This window comes from Arachis ipaensis, chromosome B5 (assembly GCF_059453495.1).
Source record: "Arachis ipaensis isolate K30076 ecotype BB chromosome B5, ASM5945349v1, whole genome shotgun sequence".
NCBI classification, from domain to species: domain Eukaryota; kingdom Viridiplantae; phylum Streptophyta; class Magnoliopsida; order Fabales; family Fabaceae; genus Arachis; species Arachis ipaensis.
Window position 1 is genome coordinate 144785344 of NC_142440.1, and position 25457 is coordinate 144810800.

The 25457-nt window shown below is 32.0% G+C and overlaps 2 protein-coding genes across 3 annotated transcripts; one reads left to right on the forward strand and one right to left on the reverse strand.

The window, feature by feature from the left end:
- The first annotated feature begins 12702 nt into the window (after window positions 1-12702).
- On the forward strand, window positions 12703-21035 carry LOC110263031 (uncharacterized). Its single transcript, XM_088486274.1, has 6 exons — window positions 12703-12770; window positions 18707-18800; window positions 19400-19425; window positions 19558-19644; window positions 19822-20091; window positions 20760-21035. The coding sequence occupies exons 2-6, from the start codon at window positions 18729-18731 to the stop codon at window positions 21001-21003; spliced, it is 699 nt and encodes a 232-aa protein (XP_088342400.1). The 5' UTR covers window positions 12703-12770; window positions 18707-18728; the 3' UTR covers window positions 21004-21035.
- Window positions 21036-22348: 1313 nt separating this feature from the next.
- On the reverse strand, window positions 22349-25340 carry LOC107644280 (LEAF RUST 10 DISEASE-RESISTANCE LOCUS RECEPTOR-LIKE PROTEIN KINASE-like 2.1). 2 transcript variants are annotated; one of them, XM_016348113.3, is made up of 3 exons: window positions 24499-25340; window positions 23946-23981; window positions 22349-23635 (listed from the first exon to the last, which is right to left on the reverse strand). In XM_016348113.3, the coding sequence occupies exons 1-3, from the start codon at window positions 25277-25279 to the stop codon at window positions 22485-22487; spliced, it is 1968 nt and encodes a 655-aa protein (XP_016203599.1). In that variant the 5' UTR covers window positions 25280-25340; the 3' UTR covers window positions 22349-22484. The 2 variants fall into 2 exon arrangements, with proteins under 2 accessions (XP_016203599.1, XP_016203598.1); XM_016348112.3 differs by having other exon boundaries at window positions 23946-23984.
- Window positions 25341-25457: the final 117 nt, after the last annotated feature.

The following is a 25457-nucleotide window of genomic DNA, read 5'->3' on the forward strand; positions in this document are numbered from 1 at the left end:
ACATCTATGTCTATGTCTATGATAAATATGAATACCGTGACCAATATTTACTATTTATTTAGTGAGATACAAAATTTGAAATAACATTATACAAAATACATGTATCTATTGTATTATCAGAGATTAAACATGAGACATAATGTTTTATTATGATTTTGTTGCTTTAACCTAGTTGGATTGGTCTAGTAGTTAGGTCACTACTCTGGTTAAGCAAGATTTGGGGGATGGAATACTGCTTTATGCATGCAGCAACGTATTGGTTAGCAACAAATCCTTAAATGGATTTTCGATCCGCAACAGATTAATGCTTGGTCTGCTGGGTTAGGAGATACCGTGGAAAACCAAAAAATAATTTTGTTGCTTCGAAATAAAACAAGCAACAAAAGCTAAACTCATGGTATCACATCACATGACACAATACTTTATAGAGTCTATTACACTTATATTAAAACAGAGACAAAGTATTCATCAATACTTTCACTCTCACATAACACTCACCTATAACCCAAAATTTATCATCTCCTTAACAAGACAAAACTCACCGATCAAAAAAGGTCAACTTATCAATATCAAGTCTTTAACAGATTTAGATGCAAGTTATACAAATAAAATTAATTTATACATTATACACCTCATTCAAGACCCAACTCGGCTTAAAACAAATTTACCAATCATAATATGCAGTATAGTTATGGTTGACTATTTTAGGGCTTCTTCAATAATGAAATGTCATGAAAGATATCTAGTAATATATATATTAAATTAGAAACTAATTAATAACGTACACTAGTAGCATGTAAATAATAAAAGATCCTCTGCTACAATAATCATGCCATGAATATTTGACTACAAAAGTGATACTATATTTCCAAGAGTAGTGATCAAATTTCTAACCACATAATTAATAAAAGAGGTGAATCATTAACATGCTAAAAAAACTTATCTATGATTATACTAATCAGCAGGGGAAAATGAATCATCAGTGCTAGAAGTTGTACAAGATTCCACTTTGGTTTGAGTTGGGGAAAAATTGAAAGGCTTAGGAGGACTTTGCAACAGATCAATGCTTCCTTTAAGCATTTCAATGACCCTACTCATTGGAGGTTGAGGATATTCCCTGAAGAAAGAAGAGGGTGTTTTCTTTATTTTTTATTTTTTTAATTTGATTTAACTATGATTAATCATATATAGTTAATAATATATAAGTATTGATATTTATACAAAAATTATATTTAATATATTTTAAAATATATTAAATTTTATATTTTTAGAATTATTTAATATATGTATGGTTCTTCTTCTCTTGTTTTTCTATTATTTTTATCATATGACTTATCTTGTTGTTCTATATTAGATTGGACAGTATTTGAAATACTAAGTTGATTTTCTTTTTCCGACTTTATCTTCTCATTGTCAATATATAGTTTACCTACTTCTAGACATTAGGATTTGTATCTACCTGATTAACTTTTTAAATTTTGTTTCTGAGCTTACCATTACTGCAGCCTTATCAAAAGAAACATTTGTGCTGACAATAATCTTAGAAAAACCTACCTTTTTTATACGCCATAATCTATAACCTTTTCACCCTTCATGCATATCTTTCTAATCATATATTTAAACCTTATGAGAATGATTTTGTTATATACGAAACAGAATAACACAAAAATAAATTTCGACGCATTTTTCTCTTATTAAGGGATGAATTATTTGATAAATTCTTTTGACGTTTTTGTAAATAAGTAAAAAATATATATTTTTCCTTATTTAGTGTCTATGCATATCTACAGTTCAGAGGATAGAGAAATACATTTAAAAAATTGCCAAGTAACAAAAGAGAAAAGATACACATTTATTAAAATACTATTTATATATAAATATTACCAAATTTTAAAAAATGCATTAGATGTTAACTTTATTAAGTTCTAAATCCACGCATTAAAAAGGTCTCTCTCTCTCTCTCTCTCTCTCTCTCTCTCTCTCTCTCTCTCTCTCTCTCTCTCTCTCTCTCTCTCTCTCTCTATATATATATATATATATATATTATTGGTGAGTGGTATTTTACTCAGGAGTGAGTGAAAACAATCAACAATGCCGCCAAAAAAAGAGATTGATTATCGCACTTATGAAGTCCACTCCATTCGCCGTAAGAGAATCCATCGGGTATATGCATATTCCTTTCATCTTATTTCAATATTCCGATTGAGTATATATATATATATAAGGAAAATCAAATAATTTATATGAAAATATAAAAAATTAGTTATCACAATTAACTATCATTAAGAATATATATTCGATGTTCATAGGAAAAAATTGGCTATATACTGTTGTAAAAAAGTTTAATTATACTATCTTAACAGATTTACGTATTTTATTATTGAATGTTTGATTATTCTAAAAGTTAATTATTTTATGAAAAATACGTAAAATAACATAAATTTGTATGTATGAGATTACTGATTAAGGTTCTTTATGGCTGATTTTAATTGTGTTCATTGAATATTTTTTTTACAGAAAAATAGTATTTGTGATTGATTGGAGACTATTTCACCTTATTAAGAATAATGAATCTGATGAATATGCATACAGTTTTGGATTCTACTATTTTAATGTATTATATGTTAATATATTATTTTTCATCACTATGGTGTATGTTATTGTTATCCAATGGTTTATCATGATCAAATTCTAATCAAAATCTTTGAATATGGGAATGTCATATACAGGGTAAGCCACAATACATGCTCAAATGGTTAGTGCTTATGATTATTTTTAATGCTCTTTTCTTCGATTTTATTAAGTGATATTGTTATTGTTTATTGCTTTTGATGACTAACATTATCAAATGGATATTTCAATTATGTATGTGGTAAAATATAAATAGGGCAGGATGGAAGGACGTATCAAACACTTGGGAGACTCAGGAGAGCCTCCATCATATGCGTGATTACGTTAATGACTTTGATGCCAGGTATGGTGAAAAAGGAATCCAGTATATATCAAATATATTTCAATTCACTGTGATTTAAGCAATGTTAATTGAGTAATTTTTCAAAGATTTTTGACTATTACTTTTAGGTGAAGATATCTTCGTGTGAATAATCATACTTAATTAAATAATTATAAATGAGTTTTTGTGTTCTTAAAGAATAAAATCAAGAATTCCTGAGAATCTCAAGAAGATGAACAAGCATCACAACACTCCTTCACAGAAATCGTCATCACGTCCTTTTATTGCAAATCTATCTCCTCTTTTTTCTGACTCAGAAGAGGAGTCATCAGAAGAAGAGGAGGACGAGGAAGAGGAAGAGGAGAATGAAGAAAAAGAAGAAAAACTAAGGATGATAAAGAAGACTCTGATTATGATGTGAATGTTAAAGTTCCCCCCGGTGTAAGACGACCAATTGCAAGGTACTTCCTTTATTCCATCGAGTTTTTATCTGTGTCATTATTCTAGAAACACTATCCACAAGTAAAAGGATATTATGAAATCCTACATGCAATGAATCCACGTTCAATTTTATTTTTAAATAATATATAGCATAAGTTTTGATATTTTGAGAATTTTATTTCTGCAAATTGGTCATAATAAGTAAATCATATCTCTAAGTGAAAAACTTTATAAGTTATAATTGGTAGTAATTTATACGCTTGTGTAAATAACTAAGCAATATCTATGACTAGTTCAAGATTTTTAATTTTTAATTTCTATTTATAGAAGCTTTGATTAATTTAAAATTCTTAGAAGTAGTGATGACTTCAACTGAAATTTGATTTAATTTAACACTGTCTCTCTTGAATCAAATTCGTAGAATTAAGTATTTTGAGCATTTTTTTTATTTGTAAAATAGTTAAATTTTAAAAAATTTTGTCAAGATATCTGCAATTTGTTCTTGAGTTGGACAATAAGAAGCAATAACAAAGTAAATGCTCCATCAAAGTTTGTGTACTCTTTATGAAACTAAACTATGTTGCTTCATTGAAAAATCATTAAAATTATACAAAACATGTATTAAATTTGCCATGATGAGTGTTGATAAGTATGACTAATAATTATTTCTTGGAAAAAAATGTGAAAAACTTGCAAGAATGTGAAGAACAAGAATCATGAACCTTCAAGTGTTGATAATCATGTGCGTGTGTCTTCTGAGGAAGAAGATTCTGAGAAAGAAAATTGTAATGTCAATATTGCCCCTACTCCTCTTTAAACCCCGAATTGTAGACCATCACATGATGATGGCAAGCAAGACAATGCTCAATCAGATCCTGAAGAGCATATTCTTGCCAATCCTCAAATTATCCTTTTTGCTGATCCAATTTAAGGAGGAGGAGATGTTAGTGTGGATTTGATGCAGGCTTTGATAATAATTACCAACTCAAACTTATATTATTGGTGATGTTTATTACTTTGTTTGTTTGATGGGAATAAATTATAGTAGTTGTGGAATGATTTAGTAGTTCTTGGTATAAAATGAATAATTAAACATTTTATTCATGTTTTGGACATGGATTGGAGATGATTATAATAACTTGTTCGTATCTCTTATGAATTTTCTTGCGTATTTAATTTTTGTGCATTACCACTGTTTTGCTTGGCGATTCTTAGATGGAAAAGAAAAAAAAACATAGAATTTGTGTTGTTTAGTGTTTCTGAGTGAAACTTGTTAGAAAAACAAAGTAACAAGACATAATAATCATAGACAAATTAAAAATGCATACCAAGGCTATTGTGACAGAATTACATATACTGTCATTTTATCTTATCTATTTTTTATTTTTTTTAATAGGTTGATTGAGTGTCCAGGGAACAAAAAAGTTGTGTATAGTTACTGTCCGCATCTACGTCTATGTCTATGATAGATATGAATACCTTGAAAAATATTTACTATTTATTTAGTGAGATACAAAATTTGAAAGAACATTATACAAAATACATGTATCTAATGTATTATCAGAGATTAAACATGAGACATAAAGTTTTATTATAATTTTGTTGCTTCAACCTAGTTGGATTGGTCTAGTATTTAGCTCACTACTCCACTTAAGCAACTGTCGGGGGGATGGAATCCTACCTTGTGCATGCAGCAACGTATTGGCCAACAACAAATCCTTAAATAGACTTTCGATCCGCGACGAATTATTCTTTAGTCTGCTGGGTTGGGAGATACCGTGGAAAACTAAAAAAATAATTTTGTTGGTTCAAAATAAAACAAGCAACAAAAGCTAAACTCATGGTTTCACATCACATGACACATTACTTTATAGAGTCTATCACTACTCTTGTATTAAAACAGAGACAAACTATTCATCAATACTGCCACTCTTAGATAACACTCAGCTATAAACCAAAACTTATCACCTCCGTAACAAGACAAAACTCACCGATCAAAAAAGGTCAACTCATCAACAAGTCTTTAACAGATATAGATGCAAGATATACAAAAAAAATTAATTTAAACATTATACACCTTTTTCAGGATCTAACTCGGCTTAAAACAAATTTTCCAATCCATAATATGCACTATAGTTGTGGTTGACTATTTCAGGGCTTCTTCAATGAAATGTCATAAAAGATATCTAGTAATATATATTAAATTAGAAACTAATTAATAACGTACAGTAGTAGCATGTAAATAACAAAAGATCCTCTGCTACAATAATCATGCCATGAATATTTGACCACAAAAGTGAAACTATATTTCTAAGAGTAGTGATCAAATTTCTGACCACACAATTAATAAAAGAGGTGAATTATTAACATGCTAAAAAAACTTATCTATATTTATACTAATCAGCAGGGGAAAATGAATCATTAGTGGTAGAAGTTGTGCAAGATTCCACTTTGGTTTGAGTTGGGGAAAAATTGAAAGGCTTAGGAGGACTTTGCAATAGATCAATGCTTCCTTTAAGCATTTCAATGGCCCTACTCATTGGAGGTTGAGGATATTCTGTGAAGAAAGAAGAGGATGTTTTCTTTATTTTTTATTTTTTATTAATTTGATTTAACTATGATTAATCATATATAGTTAATAATATATATGTATTGATATTTATACAAAAATTATATTTAATATATTTTTAAAATATATTAAATTTTATTTCTTTTTAGAATTATTTAATATATGTATGATTTTTCATCTCTTGTTTTTCTATTATTTTTATCATCTGACTTATCTTGTTGTTCTATATTAGATTGGACAGTATTTGAAATACTAAGTTGATTTTCTTTTTCCGACTTTATCTTCTCATTGTCAATATCTAGTTTACCTACTTCTAGACATTATGATTTGTATCTACCTGATTAACTTTTTAAATTTTGTTTCTGAGCTTACCATTACTGCAGCCTTATCAAAAGAAACATTTTTGCTGGCAATAATCTTAAAAAAACCTACATTTTCTATACGCCATAATCTATAACCGTTTCACCCTTCATGCATATCTATCTAATCATATATTTAAAGCTTATGAGAATAATTTTGTTATATATGGAACAGAATAAAAGAGAAATAAATTCCGATGTGTTTTTCTCTTATTAAAGGATGAATTATTTGATAAATTCTTTTGACATTTTTTTAAATAAGTAAAAAATATATATGTTTCCTTATTAAGCGTCCATGCATATCTACAATTCAGAGGATAGAGAAATACATTTAAAAAAATTGCCATGTAACAAAAGAGAAAAGATACACATTTATTAAAATACTACTTATATATAAATATTACCAAATTTAAAAAATGCATTAGATGTTAACTTTATTAAGTTCTAAATCCATGCATTAAAAGGGTGTCTATATATATATTATTGGTGAGTGGTATTTTACTCAAGAATGAGTGAAAACAATCAACAATGCCGCCAAAAAAAGAGATTGATGACCGCACTTATGAAGTCCACTCCATTCGCCGTAAGAGAATCCATCGGGTATATTCATATTCCTTTCATCTTATTTCAATATTCCAATTGATATATATAATCAAATAAGTTATATGAAAATATAAAAAATTAGCTATCACATTTAACTATCATTAAGAATATATATTCGATGTTCATAGAAAAAAATTGGCTACATACTGTTGTAAAAAAGTTTAATTATAATATCATAACAGATTTACGTATTTTATTATTGAATGTTTGATTATTCTAAAAGTTATTTATTTTGTGAAAATTTACCTAAATAACATATATTTGTATGTATGAGATTACTGATTAAGGTTTTTTTGGCTGATTTTAATTTTGTGTTCATTGAATATTTTTTTACAGAAAAATAGTATTTGTGATTGATTGGAAACTATTTCACCTTATTAAGAATAATGAATCTGATGAATATACATATAGTTTCGGATTCTATTATTTTAATGTATTATATGTTAATATATTATTCTGCATCACTATGGTGTATGTTATTGTTATCCATTGGTTTATCATGATCAAATTCTAATCAAAATCTTTGAATATGGGAATGTCATATACAGGGTAAGCCACAGTACATGCTCAAATGGTTAGTGCTTATGATTATTTTTAAAGCTCTTTTCTTCGATTTTATTAACTAATATTGTTATTGTTTATTGCTTTTGATGACTAACATTATCAAATGGATATTTCAATTATGTATGTGGTGAAATATAAATAAGGCAGGATGGAAGGACGTATCAAACACTTGGGAGACTCAGGAGAGCCTCCATCATATGCGTGATTACGTTAATGACTTTGATGCCAGGTATGGTGAAAAAGGAATCCAGTATATATAAAATATATTTCAATTCACTGTGATTTAAGCAATGTTAATTGAGTAATTATTTAAAGGTTTTTGACTATTATTTTTAGCTGAAGATATCTTCGTGTGAATAATCATATTTAATGAAATAATAATTATAAATGAGTTTTGTGTTCTTGAAGAATAAAATCAAGAATTCGTGAGAATCTCAAGAAGTGGAACAAGCAACACAACACTCCTTCACAGAAATCGTCATCACGTCCTTTTATTGCAAATCCATCTCCTCTTTTTTCTGACTCAGAAGAGGAGTCATCAGAAGAGGAGGAGGACGATGAAGACGAAGAGGAAGAGGAGAAGGAAGAGAAAAAAGAAAAAACTACGGATGATAAAGAAGACTCTGATTATGATGTGAATGTTAAAGTCACCCCTAGTGTTAGACGACCAATTGCAAGGTACTCCCTTTGTAACAACCCAACCTTCAGTACGTCATGATCATACCAAAAGTAAAGCGTTATTAACCTGTTTTCCTTATTAACTATTTAATATTGAGCCTTTACTTCGAACTCGCATTTCAATCTTTAATAAAATGCTAGAAAGTTGTTTATAATTCATTAAAAATCATATACCAAACATCACCAAATAATAATAATTACATAATTACTAATAATAATAAATCTTATACAAGTAAATCAAAATAAAACTCAGATACAATACATATCCCTCTGTATAAAATAAGAATCTTAAGCAACAAGCGAGGGAACTCTATGAAGGTAACACAACGCATAGATAAAGTCAATAATCGCCCGCAGCTTCAAACTGAGTCTTCGAACCTATCACTGAAAGGGTGGAAGATTTTGGGGTGAGAACAAACCACACGTTCTCAGTAGGGGAGGGAATACCATCAAAACATTGAAATACTTGCAAATAGAATTAGTTTCATCGTAAAGCAGTTTATCCTCGAAATAACCTTTTAAAAAAAGTTTGGTACAAAGCTTATTTTGAAAGGTGTTTAAAGAAATCCCTTTAATTTATAAATCAATAAAATGAATAGTTTAAAGAAGCAAAAAGGATCAAAGACATGCCTAGTGACTTCCTATCCAACTTACCTCGCTCACTCCTATCCAAATAATACGTACATTAAGATACTCAGGCAACACCTAGTCCACCTGCTTTAACTTTCATTACCACAAACAAAAACAATCCTCATTACATCTCCTCCAAAAAGGTTCTCTCAGATAAACATACACATACAGGACAAACAAGGAAATCACAGATAAGATTCAGGTACAGCAAGTAAAACAAGTAGCAAATAGACATGGCTAAGCAATTAGGCAAACCAAAACAAGTTCAAACCCAAGCAAAGCATACAAATGCATATGATGCATGCCTGTCCTATGGCTGATGAGGCTCATCTGTCGGTTATCCAGTCAACCCGACAAGTCTGAATTGTCCTTAGACTGTCTCCCGACGTGCATCCCCAAGAGTCTATGCATAGCTTTTTTCTCAAATAATCAATGTTGCTCAATGGGGGTAACAATCCCGGGAATTTATATAGTGCCCGGTCACACTTACGTCGTAGGGTCAACAGAGTATCGAGTCTCAACCTGGTACACGTAGTGGTAAGCCACGGTACTTTACCCAGGGAAACTTGTATCTCAGATAATTCAAATAAATAAGCCATATGAATATTTCAATCATAATTCATCAAGATCCACATCATTCTCAACCTTGTTTCATTCATCACAAATCTTGTCATTAATATCATAACCAATTTCATCAACCTCAATCATCATCCCACAACACTATAATTAACCAGAATCATCATCAGATCTCAAACAACCTAATTGTCACTAAATTCCACCTTAATTTCAAGGACAACCCTCAAACAACTCACTAAATTCACCTCCAACTCAATACCACACATTCTCCATCATATTTCTTAAATTAACTTTCTTCCTCTTAACCGTTATATTCAGTTTCATTAAAAAGAACTATAAACTCACTCTCTTACTCCCAATCCCTTAATCTTATACCCAGTTTACTATTTTAAAGCATTCTACTAGTTAATCAAATCTCGCTTCATTGCTAAAAGAAATCAAATGAATTTAAAACCACAAATTAACCAAATCATAAGAATTCAATTCTCTTTAATAATCTTTAAAAAATATTCAAAAATACTTCTTTTATTAAAGTTACTTGAATCAGAATCATCTACCAAGTCACAACCAAAACTTCTTCAAAATTCTTAGAAAATTTTCGACAGCACCTCCCCTAAAAACTAGAATATGCCACCCATTACGGGTCCCCTCTTTTCAATCCTCAACACAATAAAAATCAGCCTTTCAGTTTAACAATTCCAAATCCATTATTCAAGACCATTTATTATCAATTTCTATTTAAAATCCAAAATCAGCGCATTCAATCATTTTTACCATAGATTCGGAAAATCAACCAATAACCAACAAATCTAACCTTTCAATTACAACAGAAAATCATTTTCAACACAGACATCCATCTATTTGCATTAACTTACTAAGCTTGTCAGTTATTCAAAGCCCAGAATATTTTTTATTTAAAATAAACCCCTACCTCAATTTAGTTGAACCCACGTAGATTAAACGTGACAATTCCCTTTCCTTTTCATTTCATGGCAGCAGCGGCAACAAATCCACGACGGTAATGGTAGTTACAGCAGAATAGAGAATCCAAATTGAATAGGTATCGAAAGTGAACACAGCCCTGAGAATTTCAAAATAGGGCATATACTAGAATTAAATCAAAACAAGCGTGGTAATGACAATAAAATGTGCAAATGGAACGTAATCAAGGAGAAGAGCAAACCAGAATTGAAATAGCAACATCAAACTCATCAACAGCAGCTCTAACAGTTTCCTGATGGCCTCAACACCACCATAATGGTCCTAACAACAAACAGGAAAACAGAGTAGTAGTACTAAACAGAGACATAGGTTCCCTTAGCTGGAACAGGAGAAAGACAGAGGAACAGGATGGAACCAAGACAAGGATTAAAGCTTACAGTCTCAACAATGGAGGAATTGGGACCGAATCAACCACTTCCATGACAGCTCTGGGAACACAGCAACAATTTTGATCCCAATTGACAGTAGTGGCGGCAGTGGCTAGGGTTCCGACCGGCGGTAGGACTTGGCGGTGGCTCGGCAGGAGCGGTGCAATGGAGCTGCCACGAAGCCCCCTGCTCTCTCTCCTATACGCGTTTCCTTTCCCTCGGCTCAAACCGGCGACAGATTCAACCCTATCGACAACGGCAAAGGCTCGCGCCGAGGACGACAACGGCGAGGCTCGAGGCACGATGGTGACTTCGCACAGCCCGGCGGCGGGACGCAGCTCCGACACCCCTCGCGAGCACGCTCTCTCTTTCTCCACCGCGGACCTTCTATCCCTCCGACACATCTCTCTTCATCCGTGGCGGCACAGCCGTGCTGACGCAACGGCGCTAGCTCGGCGAGGCTTCCCTTTCTCCACGCTAGCTTTCTCTCCCCTCTGTTCGACTTTCTCAGCAACAATCGGTAGAGCGCGGTGACAGGGATGGCGGGTTGACCAGCACTAGCACACCCCCTTCCTCTCTTCCCTCTCCTCTGCCTCCCGTTCTTTCTTCCTTTCTCTTTTTTTTTCTTTTTCCTATTGCCGCCGCTGTGTTTGGTAACAAGGAAAGCAAGGTGGCTAGGGTTGGGTTAGAATGGGTTAGGGTTAGTGTGCCTGATTTTAGGATTATGGTTTAGTTTGGGGCAAATGTGAAATTAGAGATTTTTAGATAAATTGGAATTTGGTAACTTTAATTAAATTAGAGTATAGAGTATCAATTAAAAATCTAATTTAATCCATTAAAATTACATTGAAAAATATTATTTGATTGTCAACTTACTGATTGGCATTTAATCATGTATTCTAATTTAAAATTAAGAATAATATAATTAATTTTCTTTTTTATAAAAATTAAAGTATTAAATTCCAAAATCTCAATTATTTAACTAAATCGTATAAAATTCTTATTCTTTTACAACTGTTAAGCTGTATAATTTAAATATAGAAAATTATTCAATAATTATAAAATTAAGTAAAATTTCTAATTTAATTATCAAGACTTGATTTAATTACTTTTAATAAAATAATTTCTAAAAATAAAATCTTTAATAAATAAATAAATTGAAATTAACTCATAATATTATTTTCCGAAAGTTCTGAGTCTTACACGCTTCATGTAAGACCCGGTTAATTAACAGCTAATTAACCCATAAATGAGAATTTATTCTAGAAAGCCAAAAATGTTATTTTTATGGCTTAATATGATAGAGGAAATTGAGACGAGAATTTCGGTACTAATTTTATAGAAATCGGACCAAGATTGGACCGAACGGGCCAAACCGGGCCAACCGAACCCAAAGTGGGCCCTTGGCCCAACTAAACTAAACCAAAACCCTAGTTTTCAGCACTCTCTCTCCTCATTTGAGACATTAAACACGCTGAAATGGAGGCCATGGAGGGAAGAACACTCTCTCAAGTTCTATCTCTCACTTGATCTTCAAACCACCATAACTTTTGATCTAGAGCTCCGATTGCCGCTCCGTTTGCGGCCACGCGTTCACCGCGGAGAGCTCTATAAAACCCATACAATTAATCTTGAGGTAAGTCACGTTTTACTGTTCGAAATTCCAGCCCTTGATTTCGAGTTTCATGAGTAAAAATGTTGAGATTTTGGGTTCTTTGATGTTATAGGACCCAACTCTCTTGAAGGAGAAGGTTAATCTTGTCTCTTTGGACCTTGGGTGTGGTAAGATTCTCAACCCTAGTGTAATTTGTTGTTCTATGAGGTTTGGGCATTGAGATGTTGTGTATGGGTATGATGATTGTGGCTTAGGTTGTGTATATGTAAATATTGGAGCTTGATTGGTGATTTTGGAAAGCTTGGAAGAGGGTTTTGTGTGATAAAATCTGTTCTTGGAGGTGTTGATACCTTGAGAGCTTGTGGACAAGTGGTTTGGAAGTGCTCCGGTTGAGCTTGGGAAATTGGCTAAGGTATGGTTTCGGTTTCCCGTATCTAATATGTAATGTGGTAGGAAATACTTAGGCTAGAGGCCCTAAGATAGGCATTGAATTGATGATGTTGTGGAATGGTTGAGATATATGATGTGATCATATGTGTGATTATGAATATTGATGCCTTGATTGTGTGATATGTGAGAAAATGCATGTTGTGATATATGCTTGATGAATGATTGAGGTTGAATTGATGGGTGGTGCCATATTGTTGGTGAGTATGATGATTATGTATAATGATGGTTGATTGAAAATTGATATTGTTAGAAATTGGGATGAGAAGGATGTATGACATAATATTGTGTTTATCCTTTGGCCTTTTGATTGAGAAGTGTTAAAATGGTTGGAGGTAGTTTTGAGAATTTTGGTAAAATATCAATGCGTGAGTTGAGGATGGCTTGTTGTTGAATTTGGTACACTTTGATTGATTTCAAAGAAAAGGGATGAAATTGGCATGTTTTAATTGATTTTGAAAAGAGTTGAAAGTGGCTTGTTTTGAAAATGGCACTTTGTGGTTTTGAATGAAAATATGGTTTTTGGGCATACTTTGACGGGACATAACTTGGACTACGGATCTTTGATTTGTGCCAATTCTGTTTAGAAATGAAATTGGATCCGGGATGTCCATGTCGTTCGAAGAACGGGTGAAAAATGATTTAAAATGAGAGAGTTATGACCGTCGGAAGATTGGGGGTTGAATCTGTGAATTCTGCAGCTTTTAACTTAGAAAATTTTTAGCAGAATGACCCCTCGCGCGTAGGCGCACTTGGCGCGTATGCGCCGTTCTTCGAGAAAGCATCATCCACGCGTGCGCGTGGAGTGCGCGTACGCGTGGCCCTGTTTTCATCCCAAAGTTGATTTTTGAGTTTTAAAAGCCAAATTTCATACTTCTAAGCCTCCGATCTCACCACTTATGTCTTAAATCATTATGATATGCCTAGCATGAGGAAAAGGGCTAGTGAATGTGGTAACTTGCGAGTGAAGCAAGGGAAAAATGAATGATCCATGAGGATCAAAGATGATTATGTGAGATGTGGAGGATGGCGGTGGAAGTGCTTGTTATGCCATGGGCCGAAGGGCCGTAAATGTTAATGAATTGGCTGGTTATGGATTTAACCGTGAGCCGGATGGCTAGATTATTGCCGTGTTATGGCGGAGCCATGTTTATGGCCAAGTATAAATGCATATATGCTGTTGATTGAATTGTGAATGTTTGCACTTCCACCATTGGAGATGAGGGTTTCCCTGGGTAGTAGCAATGGCTAGCCACCATGTGCTCCAGGTTGAGACTCGAAGCTCTGTTAACCCAATGTCGTAAGTGTGGCCGGGCACTGTGAAAGGCCCGGATGAGCTCGCCCCCGTAAATATTCACCAGTGATGGTGATGGATAAATATTCACCAGTGAGGGTGATGGATTTGGATCATGATTATGATCAAGTTTATGATGAGTATAACTCGAGTTGGGGATGCGCGACAGAGGGACAGTCCAATGGTTAGCTACCAGGACTTGTCGGGTTGGCTCTATAACCGACAGATGATATCATCAGCTACTAGGGACAGGCATGCATCATAAGCATACTACATGAATTGTTTGAGATTGCCTATTTGACTGCATATTACTTGCTAATTGCCTAAATGCCTTATCTGTTCCTATTTGTAAATCTCTTGTCTGATATAACTGTGTTTGCTATATTATACTCCTGCTGGTGGTTGGGAGGTCTGAAGGAATTGGAAAGGAAAGTATTAGTTAGACTGAAGAATCTTTAGTCAGTTGCCACTTACGGTTTAGCTTGTTTATAAGCTTTGATATTATCTGAAGGAAGTTCTAGGATTGCCTTCGGCTTTCCTCTATTATTATGTATTATATATGTGGAAGCTGTTACCGTGCTGGGGACCTCTGGTTCTCACCCATGCGGATTTTGTGGTTTTCAGATGCAGGACGCGAGGCTTCTCGTTGAGGCATGTTGGAGACTTCTGGATTTAGCGAAGATCCTTTGTTCTCGGGACTCTGTTTTGGGTTATATATCTTGTTTAGATACTTTTATCTCCATTAAATAATACAAACTGTGATGACTCCTTCTAGAGGGGATTTTTGGAGAATAGGTTTTCTGTATTTGTGTCCCTTTGGGTTTCCTTTGGGATTTCCTTATTTTATCATATGTATATATTGCTATGCTCGGACCGGTTCTCTTCGCAGTCGGATTTTGAGTCTTGATATTCTTGTTTTTGACACTCTTTTGTATATATAATCTCGCGATAGCTTATCCCGGTGCGTCACGTTTATCGATCGGAGTGTTGCGCTTTCGAGTTACGGTTTTTGTTTACCCCTTTTTCTACAAAGGCTCCTAGTTATAATCAATTATTCATACTACTATACGTACTAAATTTTTGTTTTAGAGGTCGTAATACCTTGCCATCTCTGAATTATGACTTAAGCATAAGACTCTGTATGGTAGGGTGTTACGCTTCATTCCATCGAGTTTTTATATGTCATTATTCTAACAACACGATCCACCAGTAAAAGGATATTATGAAATCCTACATGGAATGAATCCATGTTCAATTTTGTTTTTAAATAATATATAGCATAAGTTTTGATATTTTGAGAATTTTATTTCTGCAAATTGGTCATAAAAAGAAAATCATATCTCTAAGTGAAAAGATTTATAAGGTATAATTTGTAGTAATTTATACGCTTGTGTTAATAACTAAGCAATATCTATGACTAGTCAAAGATTTTTAATTTTTAATTTCTATTGATAGAAGCTTTGATTAATTTAAAATTCTTAGAGGTAGTGATGACTTCAACTGAAATTTGATTTAATTTAACATTGTCTCTCTTGAATCAAATTCGTAGAATTAAGTATTTTGAGCATTTTTTTTAATTTGTAAATTAAATTTTCAAAAGTTTTGTGAAGATATCTGCAATTTGTTCTTGAGTTGGACAATAAGAAGCAATAACAAAGTAAATGCTCCATCAAAGTTTGTGTACTCTTTATGAAACTAAACTATGTTGCTTCATTGAAAAATCATTAAAATTATACAAAACATGTATTAAATTTGCCATGATGAGTGACTAATAATTATTTCTTGCAAACAAAAATGTGAAGAACTTGCAAGAATGTGAAGAACAAGAGTCACAAACCTTCAAGTGTTGATAATCCTGTGCATGTGTCTTCTGAGGAAGAAGATTCTGAGAAAGAAGATTGTAATGTCAATATTGCCCCTACTCCTCTTCGAACCCCGAATCGTAGACCATCACATGATGATGGCAAGCAAGACAATGCTCAATCAGATCCTGAAGAGCATATTCTTGCCAATCCTCAAATTGTCCTTTTTGCTGATCCAATTTAAGAAGGAGGAGGAGATGTTAGTGTGGATTTGATGCAGTCTTTGATAATAATTACCAATTCAAACTTATATTATTGGTGATGTTAATTACTTTTTTGTTTGATGGGAATAAATTATAGTAGTTGTGGAATGATTGAATAGTTCTTGGTATGAAATGAATAATTAAACATTTTATTCATGTTTTGGACATGGATTGGATATGATTATAATAGCTTGTTCATATCTCTTATGAATTTCCTTGTATATTTAATTTTTGTGCATTACCACTGTTTTGCTTGGCGATTCTTAGATGGAAAAGAAAAAAATATAGAATTTGTGTTGTTTAGTGTTTCTGAGTGAAACTTGTTAGAAAAACAAAGTAACAAGACATAATAATCATAGACAAATTAAAAATGCATGCCAAGGCTATTGTGACAGAATTACATATACTGTCATTTTATCTTATCTATTTTTTATTTTTTTTAATAGGTTGATTGAGTGTCCAGGGAACAAAAAAGTTGTGTATAGTTACTATCCACATCTATGTCTATGTCTATGATAGATATGAATACCTTGACAAATATTTACTATTTATTTAGTGAAATACAAAATTTGAAAGAACATTATACAAAATACATGTATCTAATGTATTATCAGAGATTAAACATGAGATATAAAGTTTTATTATAATTTTATTGCTTCAACCTAGTTGGATTGGCCTAGTAGTTAGCTCACTACTCCACTTAAGCAACTGTCGTGGGATGGAATCCTGCCTTGTACACGCAGCAACGTATTGGCCAACAATAAACTCTTAAATAGACTTTCGATCTGCGATGAATTATTCTTTAATCTGCCGGGTTAGGAGATACCGTGAGAAACTAAAAATAATTTTGTTGCTTCAAAATAAAACAAGCAACAAAAGCTAAACTCGTGGTTTCACATCACATGACACAATACTTTACAGAGTCTATCACTACTCTTGTATTAAAACAGAGACAAACTATTCATCAATACTGTCACTCTTAGATAACACTCAGCTATAAACCAAAACTTATCACCTCCGTAACAAGACAAAACTCACCGATCAAAAAAGGTCAACTCATCAACAACAAGTCTTTAACAGATATAGATGCAAGATATACAAAAAAAATTAATTTAAACATTATACACCTCTTTCAGGATCCAACTCGGCTTAAAACAAATTTTCCAATCCATAATATGCACTATAGTTGTGGTTGACTATTTTAGGGCTTCTTCAATGAAATGTCATAAAAGATATCTAGTAATATATATTGAATTTGAAACTAATTAATAAGGTACAGTAGTAGCATGTAAATAACAAAAGATCCTCTGCTACAATAATCATGCCAGGAATATTTGACCACAAAAGTGAAACTATATTTCTAAGAGTAGTGATCAAATTTCTGACCACACAATTAATAAAAGAGGTGAATTATTAACATGCTAAAAAAAACTTATCTATGTTTATACTAATCAGCAGGGGAAATGAATCATCAGTGGTAGAAGTTGTGCAAGATTCCACTTTGGTTTGAGTTGGGGAAAAATTGAAAGGCTTAGGAGGACTTTGCAATAGATCAATGCTTCCTTTAAGCATTTCAATGGCCCTACTCATTAGAGGTTGAGGATATTCCGTGAAGAAAGAAGAGGATGTTTTCTTTATTTTTTATTTTTTATTAATTTGATTTAACTATGATTAATCATATATAGTTAATAATATATATGTATTGATATTTATACAAAAATTATATTTAATATATTTTTAAAATATATTAAATTTTATTTCTTTTTAGAATTATTTAATATATGTATGATTTTTCATCTCTTGTTTTTCTATTATTTTTATCATCTGACTTATCTTGTTGTTCTATATTAGATTGGACAGTATTTGAAATACTAAGTTGGTTTTCTTTTTCCGACTTTATCTTCTCATTTTCAATATATAGTTTACCTACTTCTAGACATTATGATTTGTATCTACCTGATTAACTTTTTAAATTTTGTTTCTGAGCTTACCATTACTGCAGCCTTATCAAAAGAAACATTTTTGCTAGCAAAAATCTTAGAAAAACCTACCTTTTTTATACACCATAATCTATAACCTTTTCACCCTTCATGCATATCTTTCTAATCATATATTTAAAGCTTATGAGAATGATTTTGTTATATATGGAACAGAATAACACAAAAATAAATTCCGACGCATTTTTCTCTTATTAAGGGATGAATTATTTGATAAATTCTTTTGACATTTTTGTAAATAAGTAAAACATATATATGTTTCCTTATTTAGCGTCCATGCATATCTACAATTCAGAGGATAGAGAAATACATTTAAAAAAATTGCCATGTAACAAAAGAGAAAAGATACACATTTATTACAATACTATTTATATATAAATATTACCAAATTTAAAAAATGCATTAGATGTTAACTTTATTAAGTTCTAAATCCACGCATTAAAAGGATGTCTCTATATATATATATATATATATATATATATATATATATATATATATATATATATATATATATATATATTATTGGTGAGTGGTATTTTACTCAGGAGTAAGTGAAAACAATCAACAATGCCGCCAAAAAAAGAGATTGATGGTCGCACTTATGAAGTCCACTCCATTCGCCGTAAGAGAATCCATCGGGTATATTCATATTCCTCTCATCTTATTTCAATATTTCTCTCTCTCTCTCTCTATATATATATATATATATATATATATATATATATATATAGAAAATCAAATAAGTTATATAAAAATATAAAAAATTAGTTATCACAGTTAACTATTATTAAGAATATATATTCGATGTTCATAGAAAAAAATTGGCTATATGTTGTTGTAAAAATGTTTAATTATACTATCATAACAGATTTATGTATTTTATTATTGAATGTTTGATTATTCTAAAAGTTAATTATTTTGTGAAAAATACGTAAAATAACATATATTTGTATGTATGAGATTACTTATTAAAGTTTTTTTTTTTTGCTGATTTTAATTTTGTGTTCATTGAATATATTTTTACAGAAAAATAGTATTTGTGATTGATTGGAGACTATTTCACCTTATTAAGAATAATGATTCTGATGAATATACATACAGTTTCGGATTCTATTATTTTAATGTATTATATGTTAATATATTGTTCTTCATCACTATGGCGTATGTTATTGTTATCCATTGGTTTATCATGATCAAATTCTAATCAAAATCTTTGAATGTGGAAATGTCATATACAGGGTAAGCCACAGTACATGCTCAAATGGTTAGTGCTTATGATTATTTTTAATGCTCTTTTCTTCGATTTTATTAACTGATATTGTTATTGTTTATTGCTTTTGATGACTAACATTATCAAATGGATATTTCAATTATGTATATTGTGAAATATAAATAGGGCAGGATGGAAGGACGTATCAAACACTTGGGAGCCTCAGGAGAGCCTCCATCATATGCGTGATTACGTTAATGACTTTGATGCCAGGTATGGTGAAAAAGAAATCCAGTATATATCAAATATATTTCAATTCAATGTGATTTAAGCAACGTTAATTGAGTAATTATTTAAAGATTTTCGACTATTATTTTTAGGTGAAAATATCTTCGTGTGAATAATCATATTTAATTAAATAATTATAAATGAGTTTTTGTGTTCTTGAAGAATAAAATCAAGAATTCGTGAGAATCTCAAGAAGAGGAACAAGCATCACAACACTCCTACACAGAAATTGTCATCGCGTCCTTTTATTGCAAATCCATCTCCTCTTTTTTCTGACTCAGAAGAGGAGTCATCAGAAGAGGAGGAGGACAATGAAGAGGAAGAGGAAGAGGAGAAGGAAGAGAAAGAAGGAAAAACAAAGGATGATAAAGAAGACTCTGATTATGATGTGAATGTTAAAGTCTCCCCTGGTGTTAGACGACCAATTGCAAGGTACTCCCTTCATTCCATCGAGTTTTTATCTGTGTCATTATTCTAACAACACTATCCACGAGTAAAAGGATATTATGAAATCCTACATGGAATGAATCCACGTTCAATTTTGTTTTTAAATAATATATAGCATAAGTTTTGATATTTTGATAATTTTATTTCTGCAAATTGGTCATAATAAGTAAATCATATCTCTAAGTGAAAAACTTTATAAGGTATAATTTGTAGTAATTTATACGCTTGTATTAATAACTAAGCAATATCTGTGACTAGTCAAAGATTTTTAATTTTTAATTTCTATTGATAGAAGCTTTGATTAATTTAAAATTCTTAGAGGTAGTGATGACTTCAACTGAAATTTGATTTAATTTAACACTCTCTCTCTTGAATCAAATTCGTAGAATTAAGTATTTTGAGCATTTTTTAATTTGTAAAATAGTTAAATTTTCAAAAGTTTTGTGAAGATATCTACAATTTGTTCTTGAGTTGGACAATAAGAAGCAATAACAAAGTAAATGCTCTATCAAAGTTTGTGTACTCTTTATGAAACTAAACTATGTTGCCTCATTGAAAAATCATTAAAATTATACAAAACATGTATTAAATTTGCCATGATTAGTGTTGATAAATATGACTAATAATTATATCTTGGAAACAAAAATGTGAAGAACTTGCAAGAATGTGAAGAACAAGAGTCACCAACCTTCAAGTGTTGATAATCATGTGCGTGTGTCTTCTGAGGAAGAAGATTCTGAGAAAGAAGATTGTAATGTCAATATTGCCCCTACTCCTCTTCGAACCCCGAATCGTAGACCATCACATGATGATGGCAAGCAAGACAATGCTCAATCAGATTCTGAAGAGCATATTCTTGCCAATCCTCAAATTGTCCTTTTTGCTGATCCAATTTAAGAAGGAGGAGGAGATGTTAGTGTGGATTTGATGCAAGCTTTGATAAAAATTACCAATTCAAACTTATATTATTGGTGATGTCTATTACTTTGTTTGTTTGATGGGAATAAATTATAGTAGTTGTGGAATAATTTAGTAGTTCTTGGTATGAAATGAATAATTAAACATTTTATTCATGTTTTGGACATGGATTGGAGATGATTATAATAACTTGTTCGTATCTCTTATGAATTTCCTTGCATATTTAATTTTTGTGTATTACCACTGTTTTGCTTGGTGATTCTTAGATGGAAAAGAAAAAAACAAAATATAGAATTTGTGTTGTTTAGTGTTTCTGAGTGATACTTGTTAGAAAAACAAAGTAACAAGACATAATAATCATAGACAAATTAAAAATGCATGCCAAGGCTATTGTGACAGAATTACATATACTGTCATTTTATCTTATTTATTTTTTATTTTTTTAATAGGTTGATTGAGTGTCCAGGGAACAAAAAAGTTGTGTATAGTTACTGTCCACATCTATGTCTATGTCTATGATAGATATGAATACCTTGACAAATATTTACTATTTATTTAGTGAGATACAAAATTTGAAAGAACATTATAGAAAATACATGTATCTAATGTATTATTAGAGATTAAACATGAGACATAAAGTTTTATTATAATTTTGTTGCTTCAACCTAGTTGGATTGATCTAATAGTTAGCTCACTACTTCACTTTAGCAACTGTCAGGGGATGGAATCCTGCCTTGTACACGCAGCAATGTATTGGCCAATAACAAACTCTTAAATAAACTTTCGATCTGTGATGAATTATTCCTTAATCTGCCGGGTTAGGAGATACCGTGAGAAACTAAAAAATAATTTTGTTGGTTCAAAATAAAACAAGCAACAAAAGCTAAACTCATGGTTTCACATCACATGACACAATACTTTACAGAGTCTATCACTACTCTTATATTAAAACAGAGACAAACTATTCATCAATACTGCCACTCTTAAATAACACTCAGCTATAAACCAAAACTTATCACCTCCCTAACAAGACAAAAGTCACCGATCAAAAAAGGTTAACTCATCAACAACAAGTCTTTAACAGATATAGATGCAAGATATACAAAAAAAATTAATTTAAACATTATACACCTCTTTCAAGATCCAACTCGGCTTAAAACAAATTTACCAATCCATAATATGCAGTGTAGTTATGGTTGACTATTTTAGGGCTTCTTCAATGAAATGTCATGAAAGTTATCTAGTAATATATATATATAATATATATAGAGAAACTAATTAATAATGCACACTAGTAGCATGTAAATAATAAAAGATCCTCTGCTACAATAATCATGCCATGAATATTTGACTACAAAAGTGATACTATATTTTCAAGAGTAGTGATCAAATTCCTGACCACATAATTAAAAAAAGAGGTGAATTATTAACATGTTAAAAAAAACTTATCTATGATTATATTAATCAGTAGGGGAAAATGAATCATCGGTGCTAGAAGTTGCACAATATTCCGCTTTGGTTTGAGTTGGGGAAAAGTTGAAAGGCTTAGGTGGACTTTGCAACAAATCAATGCTTCCTTCAAGCATTTCAATGACTCTACTCATTGGAGGTCTTTCTGATGGAATTGTTTGAATGCACCACAACCCTACAATGATCATTTTTCTCACTATCTTACCTTCCTCATTGCTCATAGTAGCACCTTGCCATGCCACACTACTCTTGTCACTTTCAATATGCTTGTATATCCAATGTGGAAAATACAACTCACTAGAATGACTAGTTACCTCAGCATTTGTGTTATTATGCTTCCCTCCAACCATTTCTAGAATCATCATTCCGTAACTATATACATCAGATTTATGCGATACTCCACCAAAATGTCTGTTCCATACTTCTGGAGCTATGTACCCTATTGTCCCTCTAGCATCCAACATTGTGACAATGCTATGTGTCTTTGAGCAGAGCTTAGCCAACCCGAAATCCGAGATTTTAGGGTTAAAGTTCTTGTCTAGGAGGATGTTGTTTGGTTTTATGTCGAAATGGAGAATCCTCGTGTTGCAACCTCGGTGCAAGTATTCTAGCCCTCGAGCTATCCCTTTTGCAATCCGGTGTAGCCTTTCCCAACTCAAAGGTGGATTGGTTACAGGATCATTGTTATGTATATACTTTTCAAGCGATCCATTTGGCATGTATTCATAGACAAGAGCTTTTTTCTTGTTACCTTTGAGACAAAATCCGAGCAATGCAACAATGTTTACATGAGATGTTTTACTAATACTCATGACCTCATTGATGAACTCCTCACCATTCCCTTTGGAAGCTTTGAGAAGCTTTACAGCCACAGGACCACCATTGTTAAGGAATCCTTTATATACTTCTCCATAACCACCTTCCCCGAGTTTCGACTCGAAAGAATTGGTCATCTTCTTGATATCTGAATAAGTGTATCTTTTTATGGATATGGGTCCATGAGTCTTCATGAAGGCCTCAATATCTTGGTCGTTATTGCTGATCTTCAAAATTTCTGGCATGATTGGTGATAGTTTGTGTCTAAAAATGTAAAGTATGATGCATGTTATAGGTAATACTCCAATTCCTGCAGCTATTAAACCTGTATGCAGAGATAGAAACCCAATAAGATGAATAATCAAGATTCTACATTTGGATTATAATCCAATATGAACTGTGATGTTGTAATTAATAGGGATTAGATTATGTGATTTAACTTTGGACTTAAATTATGTATGACAAAGGATATAATCAATGACATAAAGTAGCAAGGTAAAGAAAACTCTCATCTTGTAAAACTCTTTATTTATCTTCCATTGTGAAACCTTTTAATGACATTTAATGAACAATTTAGATTATTATTGTGAGAAAGAAGAGAATAATAGAAAAAATAGTCGTATGGCACACTATACCTATAATTAATTTCGACAACCTGCTCTTGCTTTCCCCTGCTATTGAAACAGAACACAGTCAATAATAAATAAAAGTTAAATTGAATTAAAATTTCAAACTATTGGCAAAATTAAAAACATGAAATCAACCAGGTCAAAAAAAATAACCATTATTCCTACCCTACAATTACATATAACCACATGCATACACATACCATATAATTATGTGCCTATTTTTCTCATAAATTAAATATAAACAATTTTTTTTAAAATAAAATAAAATAAGGAAAAAAATGCAACCTAATTACCTAACAAATGACTAAGACGCCTGTATAACATAAATAGTAACTTGATGAAACATCATAAACTAAAACTTCTTTAATACTAAATTTTGAATAATATTATTTGAATGAAAACTCACTTGCAATTGTCTTCATGTGAAGTTGCTAATTGAGAACTGTTAGATGATTTGACATATTTAACTGAATTATTATCTAACAGTAGTTTTCATCAGCTATTAATTTCACACGAAAAAATGTGTATGAAATAGAAATATGGAAAGAAATTTTGATACCTCGACAATTGTCGGTCCTCACAGTACCATCCTTGCAGAAACACAAGATCTGTTTGTTAGTACTACTGTATCCACAATATCCCTCAGAAGCCTCACACTCTTTGCAAGTCTGTTCAGTTTCCCATTCAAGCACAAACCCTTCATTCATAGCCCTACCAAACTCACTCACCAAACCATATTCACCACCATTACTACTAATTTCATCCTTCATCACTGTCACATCAACATTCTCCTCACACCTCTCTGACCAATCAAAACCCTTGCTCTCATTCCCCTTCAAGAACACAAAAGACTCTTTTGACCCTTGCCTCAAACAACTTATATCAGGAACATTAGAAGGGTGTGAAGTAGTAGAAGTAGAACAGTTATAGTAAAAGCTAAGGTTCAAGTTCAATGAAGAATGAGAAAGAGGTAAGTTCCCTATTGGAAAACCATGAAGTGCCCTTGGACATGTTTGGTTTGTGGTGTCGAAATCAATAAGCTTAATGCTATGGTTATCATAGTCTATGTGCTTAACATAATAGTATAAACCTGGTGGTGGAGAGAAAATGGTGTTGCCATCGTCTAAGCATATTAAACCGAATTCTGGGTAGCCACAATATTCTTGAGGGGGAGAACCATGTGAGAGCCAAAAAGGGTAACTTATGTTAGGTCCATTGGGGCAAGATTTTGTGCCACAAAGTGTTGAAGATGAAGTGGTGTTGATGATGTTGTTGCCTAAGGAACTATGGAACAACAATGGGAACAGAACTAAGAGGAAGAACAATGCAAGTTTCAACATTAGGGAAAAAATGTTATGTGGTGTTTGAATTTGGTTAGAGATTGATCACAGTTTGAACTCATTTAAGGAACGGAAAGTGTAGGGAATTGGAATTATTATACTAGAGCATGCGTGACGCTAAAGGAATTAAGGAAGTGACTTATTTTCTTGGGGTTGAACTTGGCATATAAGTCATGAT